General features: G+C 41.9%; 1 protein-coding gene across 2 annotated transcripts in view; it reads right to left on the bottom strand.

Annotated features, from left to right (window-relative positions):
- LOC119215674 (roundabout homolog 1-like) overlaps positions 1-17,144 on the bottom strand; it is a 78,023-nt gene extending 60,879 nt beyond the window's left edge. Inside the window, exons 1-3 of one of the 2 annotated variants that reach the window (XM_062558128.1) lie at positions 16,936-17,144; positions 12,369-12,485; positions 10,278-10,367 (exon numbers count right to left, since the gene is read on the bottom strand). In XM_062558128.1, coding sequence (XP_062414112.1) covers positions 10,278-10,367; positions 12,369-12,462 — 184 coding nt within the window. In that variant the 5' untranslated portion in view covers positions 12,463-12,485; positions 16,936-17,144. Of the gene's footprint in view, positions 1-6,257; positions 6,404-10,277; positions 10,368-12,368; positions 12,486-16,935 lie in introns of those variants that run through there. The other variant, XM_062558129.1, reaches the window with a different exon arrangement.

Raw genomic sequence — 17,144 nt, 5'->3', positions numbered from 1 at the left:
GTCGGTGTTCCCGCATTCATGTTCTCATATTCTCAACGTGAGTTAATTGCTTATTGACGCTATTTCGTCACATATTGACCAAAGACTGCGGATGTCTTGCCTCTTCCGAACACCATGAAACTATCCCGATGTCTTCCTTCTTACCCCCTCATTAACCTGAGACGTGTAAAAGCGCTAAATTGTATCCCATCACGCAAACGGGAGGAATGCAATCTAAGAAGGAACAGCCGGAATTCTTCTCTTTTGGATTTTAGGATTTTGGTGCCAGCCGAGTTGAAATTAAAGATTAAATTGTTCTTGATAATAGTTGAATGGAAAAGTAATACCAGTAGAAGAGGGGAAATACAATCTTAAAAGCGTAATTGCCATATTGAAGGTATTAAAATAAAAATAAATATATTGTTATATTATCTAAGGTAGGATTAGCTTTAAAAATGTAATTACTTGTTGTTAATCCCTGTATTAAACAGCCCGAACACAGATTTCTACTCGTATGATAGAAATCTCTCTTGATTTCATCATGCTGAAAGAAGAAATTGGTTTGGAACAATAAAACAACATAACAAAATAACAGCTATTTGTCTTGGTCAATACGTCTCTCTAAATTTTCTATTCATAGTGCCACATTATGCTATTCTAACATAATTCAAATATCTTCAACTGGCTCTCCCACTAAATATTAAGACTGTATGTCAAAATGTTCAAGATCAAACTCTGGTTAATGAATATTAGGTAGGTCCTCACCCTGTAATAACAAAATCTGTCCTGAGGGCATGACGATCTTACTGGCTCGCTCTCTTCATCCTCACTGAGGTTCTTACTAGGATCTAATTATCCAAGCGAAAGATCGTGTTTGGTTTAGATGTATTCAAATCAAGGCTGTTAGAATAAATTGTGATGGGAGAGTTTCAAAGGCATGCCAGGAAAACAAACAGTTCAATGTGTGAAAACATGATTCTGAATTAATTATTTGAACGGTCAATTGAGGTGAACGTACCAGGGGTTTGGCTGATCAATTCTTTAAGCCACATCACTGGGAGTATATTGATTATTAGCCGACTGACTGAAGAGGAGATGTAACCTCAAGAGGCGAGGTTATACTATTTCTATGACCTTCAAAGTTGTTCTTTCAAAATATGAAGTTTCCCAATAGCTCTCAAACCTCAAATCCTTGAGGAAACACAGCATCATCCCTGAAGCAGCTACTGGAAAACGTCAGTCATTGCTAACCGGGATAGACAAGTCGCATAAAGCCACAAATGTACAAACATTTTTGAAACACAGTTTGTGCAAGAAAGAAAAAATGTCTATGTCCCTCTCGACTATCAGAGCAGAAAACAAGATGGATTCATAAAGCACCGTCTTCACAGTCAGCCCAAATCCCCCAAAATAGAAAGAGCACATGTATTTTCAAAGTAACAAACCAACCCGGCCTCTGCAAGCAGCCCTAGCTGTACTGACCTCAGGACAGGAAACTGAGGTCAAAAGCGTACAAAAAGCAAAAAGTATCCCACAAATCCACATCGATTCCTGAGCTTCCAAGCCAGTCTGTCCAAACAAATATTGCTATCGGTTCACTGTTTGGTTTATTGTGAGGAGCACAGCATGGTCGACAAGAGATTTCATTAATAAACTAATGCTCACAAATTACTGACCAGCTCCACAGGCTTATGTAATGTTCATTTTCCCCAGTAGTATTATATGCTCTATATGAAAGAGTACAAGGGTAGAGGCAGATGAAAAGAAAATAATGTAAGATTAAGGTTGAACTTTGAGTATTAAAGCCAGGCATTGCATTTGGAATACCATTTCAAGAATAAAGTTCATTTTGTTAAAAAATAAGGTTAGCATGTCGAGTATTAGTCAAAATAAAATTTCGAGAATGAATGCATAATCTTTATGAATAAACAGTAAACGTTTGATAGTGAATTAAACGGCTAAGATCAGGACATCAACTGAAATAATGACTTAATTCTTAAAACACAAAATAAATCATCAATTGTGCATATTGCATTCTTCCCTTTGCCTGGCCCTAAAACTAAGTAGTCATAATCATCATCTACTATGATCAAATTACATTTAGTTAGAACAGTTTGTGCTTAATTTGATGCTTTACTGAAGTGGCAGTGTCCATGCTTTTTTTTTAATTGTATTGGAAAAGTCAAGCAGCTTTTCATGTCATTTCTATTTTAATTGTTTGCTTCAGTTATTGCTGCACAGAAAAAAAGATAACACGATAACTACTGTGATGGCGGAACGAATAAATGAACCGTGATTCTATTTTTACAGCGACGAGTGGAAAAGGTTGGAGGAAGTAGTCTGGGCGTGGGCGGATCCTTGAGGCGAGGAACTCGCTGGTAGTTATCGATCCTCCTCGAAATGAGCACCTTTGTGTATGGCTGTGAGGAGTGTGTGTGTGTGTGTATGTGTGCGTATACGCGAGTGCCTGTGAGGAGGTGTGATAACCCGTGAACTCCAGGCACATGGGGGCTTGTTAGAACTCTCAGTAGCTTCCTTTTCCCCAGGGTTGGCGACCACGCTCGGCGCCACGGGAAGCCGGTGAGTAAACAAGGGGAGGAAATCGTGGATCCCAGCTTGACGGTACGCGATCCGAAAACACACACGCCAACACCATTACATATGCACCCATGCATATTCAGTCAGAAGCAAACAATCGCAGCAACGTCCGCCGGGGGTTTGAGGGACAAGAGAGACTCTGTTCCTCTGCAAGGCGAGTTCCTGGGTGAGCGTCTGTTGGGTAATAAGGACCTTAATGACACCTGTTACAAACAAGCAGGACTTCATCTTACACATAGCACATCGTTTAGCGATAACAGGGGCTCTTCAAAATGAAGTCAAGACCTAAACAGAAAAACCGGGGTTTATTAATCCCAAGAATGGTTGAGGAGGAATATGAATTTCTTCAACGCCTTGAAAGAAGAAAAGGCATCGTGTGCCAGGCTCCTTACCACCAGGAAAGAATGAAAGCTAGACTGGCACCCAGTGCAGCCGGCGTGAGCCAAGCACAGAAGAGCCACACCCTGAATACATTTCATAAAACTCCGCTCCTTGTTCCTGCCCTTCACACTTTCTCCGAGATGAGCAACGTTCATGAGAGACGCTCTGTAGCCAATCGGCTCTCTAGTGAAGCGTGTGAGATGCGTCATTTCCAAAGGAAGAAGAAAAAAAAAAAAGAAGGATTTCAACAATTTCATGCAGCAAACAAAGGGATTCTTGTCGGCGCGCAAAGATCTCCCATCATCCATGGCGAAAGAACTCCTCATTAGCAGCGGGACTCGGCTCATCACTGTCACCACCACAAAGACTACGGGGGCGCTTGTTAGCTTAAGGGAGAGGGGGGGAGGGGGGGGGCTGTGGTGTGGCACAGCAGGCACAGCTTCCCCCAATTAAGCCATCACAGCTTAAAGTCCAGCGCTCTGTAACAAGTGCCCCGTCGTGGCATTTCGGGTCACAACAACAGGCAGCCTCTCGCGGCCGCGGGTGTCAGTCGCCAAGGCGGCATGAGTAGGTACATGTGAACTCTGACCTGTGTGCAAACCAACTCCGGCGGGTCCAGCCAGATGTCTGGATCGAGCGGTTCCCACAGCGGTGATGGGATCATCCCGAGTTCTGCTGGTCTCTGAGCCCCTCGCGTACTTCACTCCTTCAACGATTACAATTGGACGAGGGGTAAAATAAAGCCTCAGAGGGACCTTGGTTTCTTATTGCTAAAGTTATTAGCCTAGTTATTAGCCTAGCTGGTAATGTTTTTATGACGGTATTAATCCCGTTACTGGCAGCAGAACTGAGAGGGTTTACTGAGCTTTCAAATCCAGTGTTTGGAAGCACAGACGAGACAACCATCATAACAAAGAATAATTCCTCTTTTTTTTCCCATGGTTCCTTTTTAGACAGTGTTTACAGATCATCAAACAAAGCAGGTAGAACGGCGAGGCGACTAACAGCATCACTCTGGGGGGGGGGGGGGGGGGGCGCATAATTTACATCTGCGGGATGAAAGGGACGAAGCCATCCCGACACGAGCATGTGCTTTTAATGGCCATCATTTAGACTATCACGCATCATCCAATTACCAGCCGCATATTTATTATGCAGAGATTTAACGCCCAACGAATGCAGAGTTCCAGGTTTCCGGGTTCCCAGTACGGTGAAGTCACTTAACAGCACAACTTTAAGAGCTCGGGGTTTTGATGATGGCCAGTCGTGGATCACTGTACGTTTTTATGCTACAGTCAAAATACCGTGTAAGTGGATGAGTTAAGTTAAACAAAAGCAGGTTGGAAAAAATATGTAATCCTTCTGATTGCATTTAGTTCCGCATGGATCATTATCAAGGACAGGCATGTAAACCTGGCAGCTGATCAGAGATATAATGCATAAGACCCCCATGTGGTAAAAACACACACATCCACAGGTTCAAACATGGCCATTCCGTGTACATAAGTATGTATTAAATAAATACTCTTAGCATCTGGGACCTGTGTCAAGTTTCCATTTCAGTACGAATAACACAGTCACATCATGTTGAGGGATCAGAGAAGTTTCCGAACAGCACAAATCTCCTCGAAGGCTCTTGAAATGCTCTGGATTGAGGGTGAGCAAGTGTGTCAGTGTGGAAAGTTGGGAGACAACAAACTGGAAAATGGGTGTCATGCACATTTTTGCGCTATAGGCAGGCCTTAGTAGGTTTCCTTTTTTGAGGCAATTTAAGAAAACTGACGGTAAATGGCGGTATTATATTCGCATGTTGACACTATGCCGCTGTGGCTTGGGGGGGTCACAGAAGCCAGAGGGAACATTCGGGGCCCGACGTATGGTACGGAAAACGCTCCATAACTATCACTCATAATATGTTGACTTTACTAATGGAGTCACACCACGAGAAAAAAATGAACCCAGAGGTATTTTGATCTTCAGCTCTTGCAAGAGCAAAACCTTGGAAAAATTGTGCCGCTGCACTTTTAAAGAAAGGAACTGAAAAAGGCTGTTCTTTTGTCAGGCTGTGGACACTGTTCATGTCACCGACAGCTGCCTTTGTACACGCGCCAATATGGAGCATTGGAGGGACTCTGTCTTTAGTTCCAAGTATCTATCTTATATATGGATCTTTTTTTACGTTTCTTTTCAGGGTTGCTTAGTGTGCCTCGGGAGTAGGAGCAGGAGGCGATTCTCCTCCGATGGATAAAGCTGTGAGATGTGTTGAAGTGAAACACGGTGGCTAATATAAACTGTGATCGTGGCCAGAGAAAAAATGTGTGCGAGCCAATAAAGCCTCGTGGAAAGGAAGCATGTTGTCAGCTCTCCAACAAAAACTTTCCCCCCCCCGGCAAATGCACCCGCCAAACTTCACCTGCAATACCAGGGGTGCAGGCGTGCTATGCTTGGCTTCATTTTTCCAATAGTGAACCTTGACCTTCCAACAAAAACACAGTACTACAACATGTATAATCCAAAGGTTCACTTTGTTCTCTGTGAGAGAGGAGTTTGGCGGTGTGGGTTTTCCCAACATGCACTCACGCTGGGTTGGATTTACCACCAAAAATCAATTACGTAAATAGAAATATGAAGGAAACTAAAATAAAAGCGTCTGTGGTCCAGAAGGATCCAGAAGTTACTACTGTTTTTCAGAGCAGGGAGATGTTTTCCAGGCATTGAAAGAAATGCACAATCGATGGTGCGACATAGGGGGGACTGGACTGGACTGTCCAGGTGAGGTCGTTCAGTTCCTGTCAACCTGCAGCGCGTGTAATTTACGCACTGAGACAGAGGAGTGAGGGTGATGACCTTCGGTGTCCTACTTTGACTCCTCGCATGCAATTTTGCCACGCCATTGATTCTTCTGTATATCATATAGACACCTGAATCTCACATGGACCGTTCCCCCCCTCTCCCTCTCGCTCTCTCTCTCTCCTTGGACACGTATTGTAGTAATTCATTTCCACCGGTGTGATAGGATGTGATAAGGCGTGTAAAAGGCTGAGTTTTACTGAACTGCAGCAGAGCGCAATAGACAAATGGGTCATTTTCAGCACGCGGCGTGGGTCAGGGGCCACTGCGGGCTACAGAGGGAAAGGTGACCAAAATACCCGAAGGGCCAGCCTTTGCAAATACACTACCCGCCTATCTCTCTCTATGTGTCCTAACGTGATCAGTCACTCGTTGTCTTTACATATTCACACACACACACACGTCCAGTCAGAACTATTAGGAAAGCTATCGTGGAAGCAAACTCGTACCTGAACACACGTGTAGAAATGCCAGTAGGCAAAAAGTCCCCGTCAGACAGGCAGGCATCATTCCAGAGGAGCTGGAAAACTGTGTAAATCCCGTCCGAATGCGCTTTGTGTTCCGTCTCATCTAAATCACAACTTCAACTGCGGCACCGCGGTGATGGGGATCCGGCTGGGGGGGGGGGGGGGGGGGGGGGAGTTCGTCAACTCCGCTGCCACAAAGATAATACTGTTCAAAACTGCTCCTCGGAGGGTGGATTTCGATTTGCATCAAAGTTCAGATCAGTCGGAGGCATCGTCGCGGGTTACTCGAGAAGTAATCCCCTCCACTCCACGATCGGACTCCTCACACTTCCAAATGTGGAGAACTTCGCGGAATTCATCTGTGATCGGAGACGCCGATGTAAATCCACTCCGGCGGACGTGGTTCCGTGGCCGAACGGAGAGCGGAATCCAGTTGCAGTTACTTGTAATTGTTGGGGCGCGTATAGTTGTACCGCGGGGTTCGTGGGACGTGCGCTTTTTGGATGAGGCGCCGCGCGTCCTGCGCTCTGCGCTGCTTTTTGCTTCCCAGTGCTGACCAGTCAGAGGCTTCTCGGTCTTGCAGATGAGATTCCAGTGAGTCAGACAACGTTTAACCGCATGAGGACACATTCACAACACGAGGGTTCACTTCGTCTAGAGGACGACCCGTATGAACACGTAAAAATGCGAGAAAACATTCATTTAAAACCACATAAAGTGTTTTTTATACGTTTAAATATCCAAATAAACGATTACCAAGTCCCATAAATTACGCTGGATCAAGCTTAATTAAAGGAAAAAGTCCGCAATAGCCAACAAATTCAACTGGCTGCACCAATCAAACACTTTGTTTTAAGTGCCCTATATTATATGTTAAGAATAGAGTCCAGCATTCCCAAACCAAAAGTGTATTTAATATTTCAAAGTGTGTCTACAGTTGAAAGTGAGCATAATTTGACCTTGGTGGAGGATACATACTATTTTTAACCTCCCTTAGACAGAGAGACGTGCGCTTTCACTGTGACCTTATTAAAACCTAAAGGGATCCGCTCAGGCAGCAAGAAAAAAAAAAAGAATGGTGTATTCCTAATGAGCCAGTAAAAAGTGGCTGCATTCACACCCAGTAGCAGCAACATTGGGACTCTTCTTCGAATGACAAAAATCGATTTTCCCTCTCTGACCTCTCAACGCGCCATTGGGAATTAAATGGCATTTAAAGTGCATTAAGAATGTAAAGCCTAACATAATGTATCTCAATTCCAAACACACTGAGGTAATAATAACAGGGCTTGAGTAAAATTTTGCTGAAGTCAAATACGTTTTGAATTAACATAAGACTGACACTGAAGTTAATTGTGACAGCATAGCTTTAAATTACTGTACCTCAAACGTGTCTTCTGTTGTCTGAGCAGGTCAGCACTCCCTCTGCTGGTTGCTAGGCTGAAGTACAGGCTGGGGAGGGGTACCATTCCGTTTTAACATTTTTAATTTGCGGTTAAAATTAGTTTCGCCTTAATTCTGCCCACTTTAGCTGATGTTAAGTAAAAAGGAGTACGTAAGGAGGTTGAATGGATCAAGAAAAAATTATAAAGTTTTAGTGCATTTGTTATTTATACAACAAAAAGCACATGCTTAAAAAAGCTTTTAGAATTCCAACAACAATTAGTAACAGATTGATAGAATTGATAATTATGTATTCAGAAAATGTAATTCAGTTGTTTTCACTAATAAGCCACGGAAAAAAGGAGTAATCCTTCTGATATTTAAAGCAACATTTACACTGAGAAAAGGAATGACTCGGCCCTCCTTGGCGCTGACCTCTCGCCTTAAATCCCTTAATTGCCCATCGTGGACCGCTGGTGGCTGTGCTGAACGGGGCAGGCATTCAAGGCGGAGACATCACGGTCGATAAATAGCTAGGAAGAACATGTGAAATTACAGTCTTGTATAAAAATGTGCTCTCTCTTTTTTTCTGCAACGTTGTCCAATTCAATTTTTTTTTTCACATTGCTATTCTGGGTCCACCTTCACATTTTTCTATTCCCTCCAAGTAAATATTATCCCCATTGTATGACTGTGAATGACTGCTCACAACATAATAGCACCATAATATTGTAGAGGACAATATGGTGTTGGTCATGTTATGTCTGTATAATTAGTGTCATGATAACAATGAAGGTTATGAGAGCGCATGCATAATAGTCGGGCTAAAGTGCAACTGAGGAGGGGACAGAGGTTCAACAGTGGGGCTTGTGCTTCGTGCGCGTGTGGACTCGACATAACGACAGGTGCAGTGAACGCAGCTAAATGCCGGGTTTGTCGTATCGTGTCTGTCACAGTCGGTGACAATCCAAAGCATCTCCAGCTCCTATATTTCCAGGAACAGATGGTGAGAAATGGCCACAAAGACTTGCACGTCTTCATGGCAACACAGCCCACAAAATGGCAAGGATTTCAAGGAGACAGTGCCAAGTACTGAGACCTATTTTTATTTATTTGTTTCACTCAAAAGTCACTCTCCAGTTAGTTCTGAGCCAGGGGAGAAAAAATCTCCAAAAAGTACAAAGCTAAATCAAAAAAATATTTATGGAGGAATAAATCGTTTGGAACCTTCACAGACAAACAGACCTGGCCTCAGCCAGTCCTTTATTAATCACCGTTGACTGCAAGAAAAACAACATGCACAGACAGGAAATCCAGATTTGAATTGCAGCAGCTATGTGGGTATTTGGGCATGTAAGACATTTCGCTGCCTTTAGCTGGAATTCTACTTTCATTATTTTTTTTCATTCTAGTTTTTCTTTTCCATGCCTGATTCTCCACCCTCCCTGTTTCCTGTCATCTGTGACAGCTCTTTAGAGACCCTCACCCAGAATGAAAAGATGATGCAATAGCCCGTGCCTCTGCTCTTAGCGATCCCGCTGCAAATTGGCAAACTGGCAGCTAACCATGCAGATAGTCGTATCCGTCCTGCAGACCTGGACAGCCCTTCCACTTCTCACAATCTCATCTTTTTTTATCCGGATAGGCCACAAAGATTTTAGTTCTGACAAATGGGCTTCTCATTAAGAGAGATGAAACAGACTGATGATGAATCCCTCTTTCAGCCATTAGCTCCACCACGTTAGAAAGTCACTACAAGCTCCCAATTAGGTTCCACAAAAAAAAGGGTTTCATGCTGCCCAGTGAAGATAAACTGCCAAAAAATTACAATTACTTTAGAAACTCTGTTCCTGATTATTTTTTTATCAGAAGGGAAATAATTATTATTTTGTCATCCTCCAAAATGGTAGAAGCTATATGAAGAGAACTGCTAAATGTTTTGCTTTGTTCTATATCAGTACATCCCAAAGTCAGAGCCTGAACCATAAAATGTCAAAGCAAATAGAGAAGGGATTGAACTGTATTGGCTTTGGACACAGCACTTTAGGTCTGCAGAGCTGCTGAACTGGCATTAAGTGGTATTAGAGTCTTTGTCAGCAATGGAGAAACATAGTCCTCTTCTGGGGAATTGGGTTCAACGTTGTATCTTAAAAGGACAAACGGAGAATCCACACTATCACTTTACTGACTGCTGGCTTATACAAAGCTTATTTCAGAGATGTCCTTAACATTGTTTCATGAGATTAGACCAAATCCAAACTAGGCTGCTTAGAAGTAGAGCAAAAATAATTCCATAAAACAGATTCTGTAAGTTTGAATATTGAAGAAATGTGAACAAAAAAAAAAAGGACTACAACATACTGTATACAGACACACACACACACACACACACAACACACAGATTTTTGATTCATAACACCTTGTAGTGGATTAGCACAACGATGGCTGAAGTAACAATATATTATATGACCATAGACAGAAATGATGCTACTGTGCTGTGAGCCAACAAGTAACTTCATCAACCTGTCAAAGCACTCAATTGCTTTCTGTAACTGAAGAATGATTATTGTTCTTTGTCAACCAGAACGGCACAAATCACATTCAGCACTTGCATTGTACCTTTGTACTCAAGGCTGTTGTCTTCAGATGCAGCTTCAGATGCAGGTGGTTGAGAGATGACCTCTCGGCTCCCTCTGTGTTTCTCTGTATCTGTTGGGATGGGGACAGCAACAGTGGCGAATACAATTAAAAAATAAATGAGCATTTTAGATTACAGCAGGTTCACATTGTGTTTCTGTTATTACCAAATTGCAAATAACAGAGAAAAGAAATCCAGGATTTATTTTACCCATTTAATAAGAAATTGCAAGCATATGCTTTTACTTATAGCCCTCTCGCTGATGCTGTATATTTGTACAAAAAGGCAGCAGTCACAACAATATAACAAGCAACGTAAGCTGAATTATTTTATGTGTGATTTGTGTGTTGACAAAGATGTTTAAAGAGACATTTAATAATATAATAATAATAATCAGTAGTGAAGTAAGTTCCAAGGAGAATACTATTTCGTCAGTCTAAGTGGTCAATAAGTACTAAATAAAAAGTAATAAGTAGTAAATCAAATGTGTAACAGGCAATGGTAATTTAGCATCCAATAAACCATTTGTAACTTTTACAATCGTCAAATTGTCATATCTTTGATAATCCCAATGTAAAAGATGTGATTTTTGCATAATGTCCAGATGTTTACTTGCATCAAGAATAACATCTAATCGATGAACCCATGTGTTATACACGGATCAGGTGCTTGGCATGGATATTGTCCATAGTTTAACCACTAGAGGGGGCCCCCACTTCATCACAGCTCTATATTTAGGTCTAATTATAAGAGCCGTTAGAACTGTGGAACAAATCCATACTACACATCAATATGGCAACATAACAGCTTTGACTTTGCCGGGTTGATACTGAAATCAATGATTTAACGCATAACAAAACTTGACTATGTTTATAATAAATGTGTGAAGTGAGACATTTAGCCTCTAAAAGATCCCCAATGGAGACTACACTTGACCTTCATGTTCATTTCACTGAAACGAATTTGATCAAGAATAACTAAAAGCAGAGCGGGACAAAACATTGATTTCAACTGAAGGAAAAAAATACAGTTTGGGACGCTCTGATTTTTTTTCCACAAATAAAGAATTAAAACATATCTTGAGGTCTGTGTTAGGTTTGCAGCGACGAGAGGACAGAGTAACTGCAATAGTATTGGTGTATATATATGCGTCACTCTTTCATCCACACAAGCCCAAAGCTGGCATATGGTGGTTCTGACTCCTGGCTCATGGCTCTGCTGACACCTGCTGCTGCCATCATCATTACTTTAAATATGATTCATATTACTGTCATCAAAAACCAACATCTTTCTGCTCTCCCTCCCCACAGAAGCCTCTGTGGATGGTGGTTCGATCTGATGGAGGTTGTCCCTGCAGTGGTCCTGCCGTACACCTCTTCTGCTACTTGCAATTACTTGTATCATTTCAGTTAGAGAAATTGAATGTATTGTACATCTTTTACATTGTTGATTCTGTACACATGACATCCATTGCAGTCTGTCCATCCCGGGAGAGGGATCCCTCCTCTGACGTTCTCCCTAAGGTTTCTTCCCTTTTTTCCCCATTGAAGGGTTTTTTTCATATTTTGGGGAGTTTTTCCTGTGCCGATGTGAGGGTTTCGGGACAGAGGATGTTGCATGTGTACAGACTGTAAAGCCCTCTGAGGCAAATTTGTAATTTGCGATTTTGGGCTATACAAAATAAAATGAATTGAATTGAATTGAATTACAAAGCACATCCTATAGTTAAACTATTCAGAATTTCATAATACCAGTGAGGGAGAGATAATCTGTTTAGGAATATTCTTTTACTCTAAATGGAAACACTGTCTTTGCACTGAAAATCCCTAAAGCCTCGCAGCCTTTGCAAAAGTCTGCTGTGTGCAAACTACTTTTGCAATGTGCACACCAAACTAGGCTTTTATCACACTTCATTTCATAAAGTATGATAGTACCAAAGTCATTTAAACGCAATCTCTTCTTAAAAGAACAAGACATGGAGATAACAACACAGCAAAAAGTGTTAAAAAGTTAATAGAATAGGTCATATTGACGTTGCTATGTGTATGTCTGGTCAGTGAAGGGATTCTCACCTGATGAAATGTCCAAGGCACGGCCCCACTGCAGCTGGCTGACACAGAGAAGGCTGATGAGAAGGGATGGGATGAGTGTTTGAACAGCCTGCATGGTCCCCTGCCGTTACCAAGGCCCTGATCAACCCAGAACCCAGAGACAAACGTATTAGGACAGCATAAACCAATGCGAGCTGAACTTGAGACGTGCCGGATGAGCAAAATGATCAGCATCCACTGTGGCCCAACATTAGTTAAATAGCATCATTATATGATGATATTGTGCAACTCTCGCAAAGTGAAACCACTCCAAACTCCTCATTTACCATCGACCCTTCTGGCGAGCACCACACAGAACATTGCTCCTGTGTGAAATTAAAGACGAGAAGATGCCAGATGGGCTTTGTTCTGAAATGCACCCCGCATGACGCCAAACTCTGAGTCTGATTCAGTCTGATCCATCCACACATACCGAGGGAAAGGCCCATCACGATGGCCTCACTGCTGCATTTCGGCTCATATTCCAATAAGCTTCTGCTGCTCATCTCAAGTATGCTCCCTGTGCGCTTTGTGCGAAAAACAGTGTATGTGACCGCTTTGTGTTCTAGTGCTCCAGACTCCATGGGCTCATGCATAATCCAAGTCAAACACCATGCAAACATGCTCACATTTACCTGGTGCACCTCTCAGCCTTAAGCACCCCCAAACAAATACACACAACAAGGCAACAGACACCGGTGCTCTCAAGTGGGAATGGTAATGGGATACCGTGACGGCGCCAGGTGGGAGAAATGGGAATCACTACTAGTGATCGGCCATCTGCTGTACAAACAGCCATGCAACTCAACCTAGCTGTCTGATGGACAGCCAGATTCCTGGGATGTCTTGGCACCCTCTGGCCAAAGACTCTATGCCCCACTTTAATTGTTTGTAAAAATCCAAACTAATAGTCAAATCGCAAATATACCAAAAGCTTGTGATTGAGACGTATCTACCAACTATGTAATTCATTGTTAGCAATATTCTGTGATGATATATTTTTCTCTACAGCTTCAACATAGCTGATTTTATTCAAACCCTGGAAAAGAAGTCTTTATAAACAATTCCTTTTATAAATAATGATTGTGATGAGCTGTTATTAATTTTGTAAGCCAAATTGTCTGAAAGATTGTCTGGAATTGTATCATACAGGGTGTTCTCAAAGTATGAAAATTATATTCTTTTACCTCTTCTCCACATTCTGCAGAGGGTTTATGTGTCAGGTGTGGGGGCTGGTGCAGGCAGAAGGGAGGACTCAAGCGCAGGATTCAAAGTTTTCCAAAATGTGCTCTTTATTCAGCACAAAACCAAACAGAAGCAAAAGGACGTGCACCAACAACGGGTAGACATGGACAATGACGCGACAAGGGACAACAGGCACACGTGGCTTAAATACACAAGGGAGGTGCAGGTGATTGGACACAGGTGGAAGCAATCAGGCAATCACAGGACAGGAAGTGAAGCTCACCCAGAGACACGAGAGACAAGAAAACTACAAAATAAGACAGGAAGAGGACCCAAACCGTGACATTATGATCATTTCTGCAATCTTGTAAGTCAATGGAAGCTTGGCATATGTGTATGCATGACAGGGCAGTAAAAACTTGATTAGTCAAATGAACCACTGAGATGTGAAAGGCCAATATAGTCAAGATGCTGAGGTTTCAAAAGCTATGAAAGCCAGAAACCATAATATGCCATTGCAATATCATTTTCAATATGAATAACATTCAACATATTGACATCTGCGGCACATTATTTCCACAAAAATCTAGAATACATCACTCACATAATGAGCAAGGAAGATTGCATTTTCTACAGTGCGGAATATTAAATGTGGGTGGTAATAACAGCATTGCATTGTTTAGTGTTATCTAAAATGGGAAAAAAAAGAAAGGGGAATGGCAGAAAGTGGGTGTTGAAGGGGAAAAAAACCCTATACAACAAATCCAAGATGTAGTTTTGAATAATGCCAGCGGGAGGTATGAGTGAAATACAAAACAGATACTATCGTTTATATGCTGATAACTGCAGTGGTATTTTTTTGTACTTTCACATCTGAAAAATTAATCTGAAAAGTCTAATGAAAACAACAAAATTCAAGTCAGGGGTACATTATGTAAAGATTCAAGTATGTGTAGTGGCCACATGATATACTCCTTTATGCACTTTCTATTGGTATATTTTAGTGCTTTAGAAGGTATTGGTATAAATAAATATACATATATAATAACATGTAAGCACACTTTGAGTATGTCATGCTGTGTCCTACACAGTGCACGCTCTCCTCATGAAATTCTCAGTAAAAATGCATACTTGTATGCGCTGAGACTCAATATAGGAAAAGTTGCCCATACCCAAAAGAATGACAATACAATATCTGTTGGGGTCATCTGCTCTGAGCTAATGGGAAAAGTCTGTAGATCGAAGGAGAAGGGAATACTGATTTCCTCTTCCTTCTTCTGTCTACTAGGGAATAATCACAGTTTACCATCCAACATATTGTCAATAAGACCGAACGGCAGCTCCCCCTACGCCACAGCAGACAGATCACACATTGTAGGACGCAGCGGAGCGTGAACAGAATCAGCCTCCAGCATCCCCCTCCCCATCTTCTCTCCCTCCTAAATACAATCCCTCGTGCTCAAAGACACAGGCAGGTGAATTCCATTATGTTATATCATGTACACCATGTCAAAAGATGCGGGGGAGATACTTAATTACAAAATATACATATTTACCCCTGGATGCAAATCGTAAGAAACAAAGCAGACAGATTTTAGTGCATCTGTAGCATCCATTTAATGAGTGCACCCTTTGTAAATTAAATATTGTATTGGCTTTTTAATATGGGGCCAAACATTATGACATAGGCATCTTTGCCCATTGCAGACTGAGATGTGGTGGTTATCCAGCAGCTCTGTAGCACAACACCACCAGGGGGGCGAGGGGGGAGCCGTCTGAGTGAAAGCCGGGGGGCACAACCAGGAAGTGTGATTCACTGACTTTTATTTCCAGTCCGCAATAACTGGAGTCTGAATCAAGAGCGCAGAGGGAGGTGTGTTGAAGAAGAAGTGTGTGCTTTTGAGATAAATTCGGATTTTTGATGTGCACACAACACACAAACCACCTACCTATATTACTGTCAATCAAGTATGGCCATATCACACACTTACACGTTGTACAAGGCTGACTGTCTGAAGAGTTCTTATCAACACCTGGCAGGAATCGCTGACATGTGGCTTTGTCATTTGTGGAAATAAATGGGGAGACGGATCCCGGGCTTCATCACTGTCACTGCAATGCATTACAAGAGCTATCGGAGCAAGACAAAGGATATTAAAAGTATGAGAGGTAATGTCCGGGGCCCTGTCATGGTAACAAGTCATAGTCGGCTGAGTCGGCATTATGGAGGAGAATTACTGGTCTGAGGAGTAACAGATGATGTCACGGACTAGCCACGAGGGACAGTGACCTTTGGCCCCACAGGATGAAAGACCCTGCTATGTCAGCATCTACACCTTAAACAACTAAACATGCCATTGCCTTTTCAAATGAAGAAGATAAGCCACTGTGTGTTTGGTGCATTATAAACATCTGTTCAAGCATTTCGGTTTTAAAAGGAAAGGAAGAAATATTGATGACCACCCAAATAAGGACGCAGCAAGTAGCCAGGGGCAGATAACCGTTGTTTCATCTGTCCTTGATGAAGGCATTCACAGATTAAGGGATTCATTGAGGAATGAACCCGCTGAGTTCAATGTTCTCAACCACAGTCCATTTCTATCAGCAATGTCAGCAAGGGGCAAAACTCTTAGTGGACCGTACAGCATAATAAACTGTAATTATAAACTATATTAACCAGATTAGGTGATCCTTTAAGAGATTACTTGCATTTGCTTGAATGTTACTCTAGCAACAGTTTCTTGTGCACTGTTTGATCCGTGTAGAGTTTTTTAAACCAATGAAGGATTTTCAGCACCAGCGTCATAGAGATAGAATGAAGATTTCATTTTGTAGAGACTGTTAGACACTGTTAGACGTTTCACCTGTTTTCAACATTTGCACAATGAAACATTCATTGTATATGCATTTTAGTAGAGGCAGCCAAACACCTTCCATACAACTACATGATTAATCAGCAACATGGTTGACTGAGTTTTTATCAAGAGACGTTAATACATAATACAGCAAAACCGATCTAATGATAAATGTATGATATTGACTGGACTTTCAACTTCTCCTCAGCCAAAGTATACATTTAAGGATACATATTGAAAAATTAAAAGGAAAACTCAGCAATCCTTGCTTTTTGGCAACATGCAATCATTAGAATTCAAATAACAACTATTATCAGTAACTTTCAGCACCACAGCACGTGTACAGCATCTGCTCCTGTGTGAATAAATGGGCAGCGAATAGATTCGATCCCCTTTGAAACCCCAATGCCAAAAACATGCACCCTCGCAGCAATAATCAACACTAGATGAACAAACAAAGATACTAACCAAGTCTTACTAATATAAATGAGTACAACTTTACAACTCACCCTCCAGGTTATTCCTCCAGCATCATTGTTCCCTCTTCTCTGGTTAAGCCAAATCTATGTCAGTGTATTTTTAAGGCGTGCAAGTACCTAACAATGAAAGCAAAGGCAGAAAGGGAGAAAGAGCATACAATGCGAAGGGAGAGAAAATCAAAAGAGGGAGCCTATTCTGAAGGAAAAGCCTAAATAATCCATCTGTGATCCGGGAGACG

This window comes from Pungitius pungitius, chromosome 16 (genome assembly GCF_949316345.1).
Source record: "Pungitius pungitius chromosome 16, fPunPun2.1, whole genome shotgun sequence".
Classification (NCBI taxonomy): domain Eukaryota; kingdom Metazoa; phylum Chordata; class Actinopteri; order Perciformes; family Gasterosteidae; genus Pungitius; species Pungitius pungitius.
Note: the sequence above shows the minus strand (reverse complement) of the source record. Positions and strands in the feature narration are given on the sequence as shown.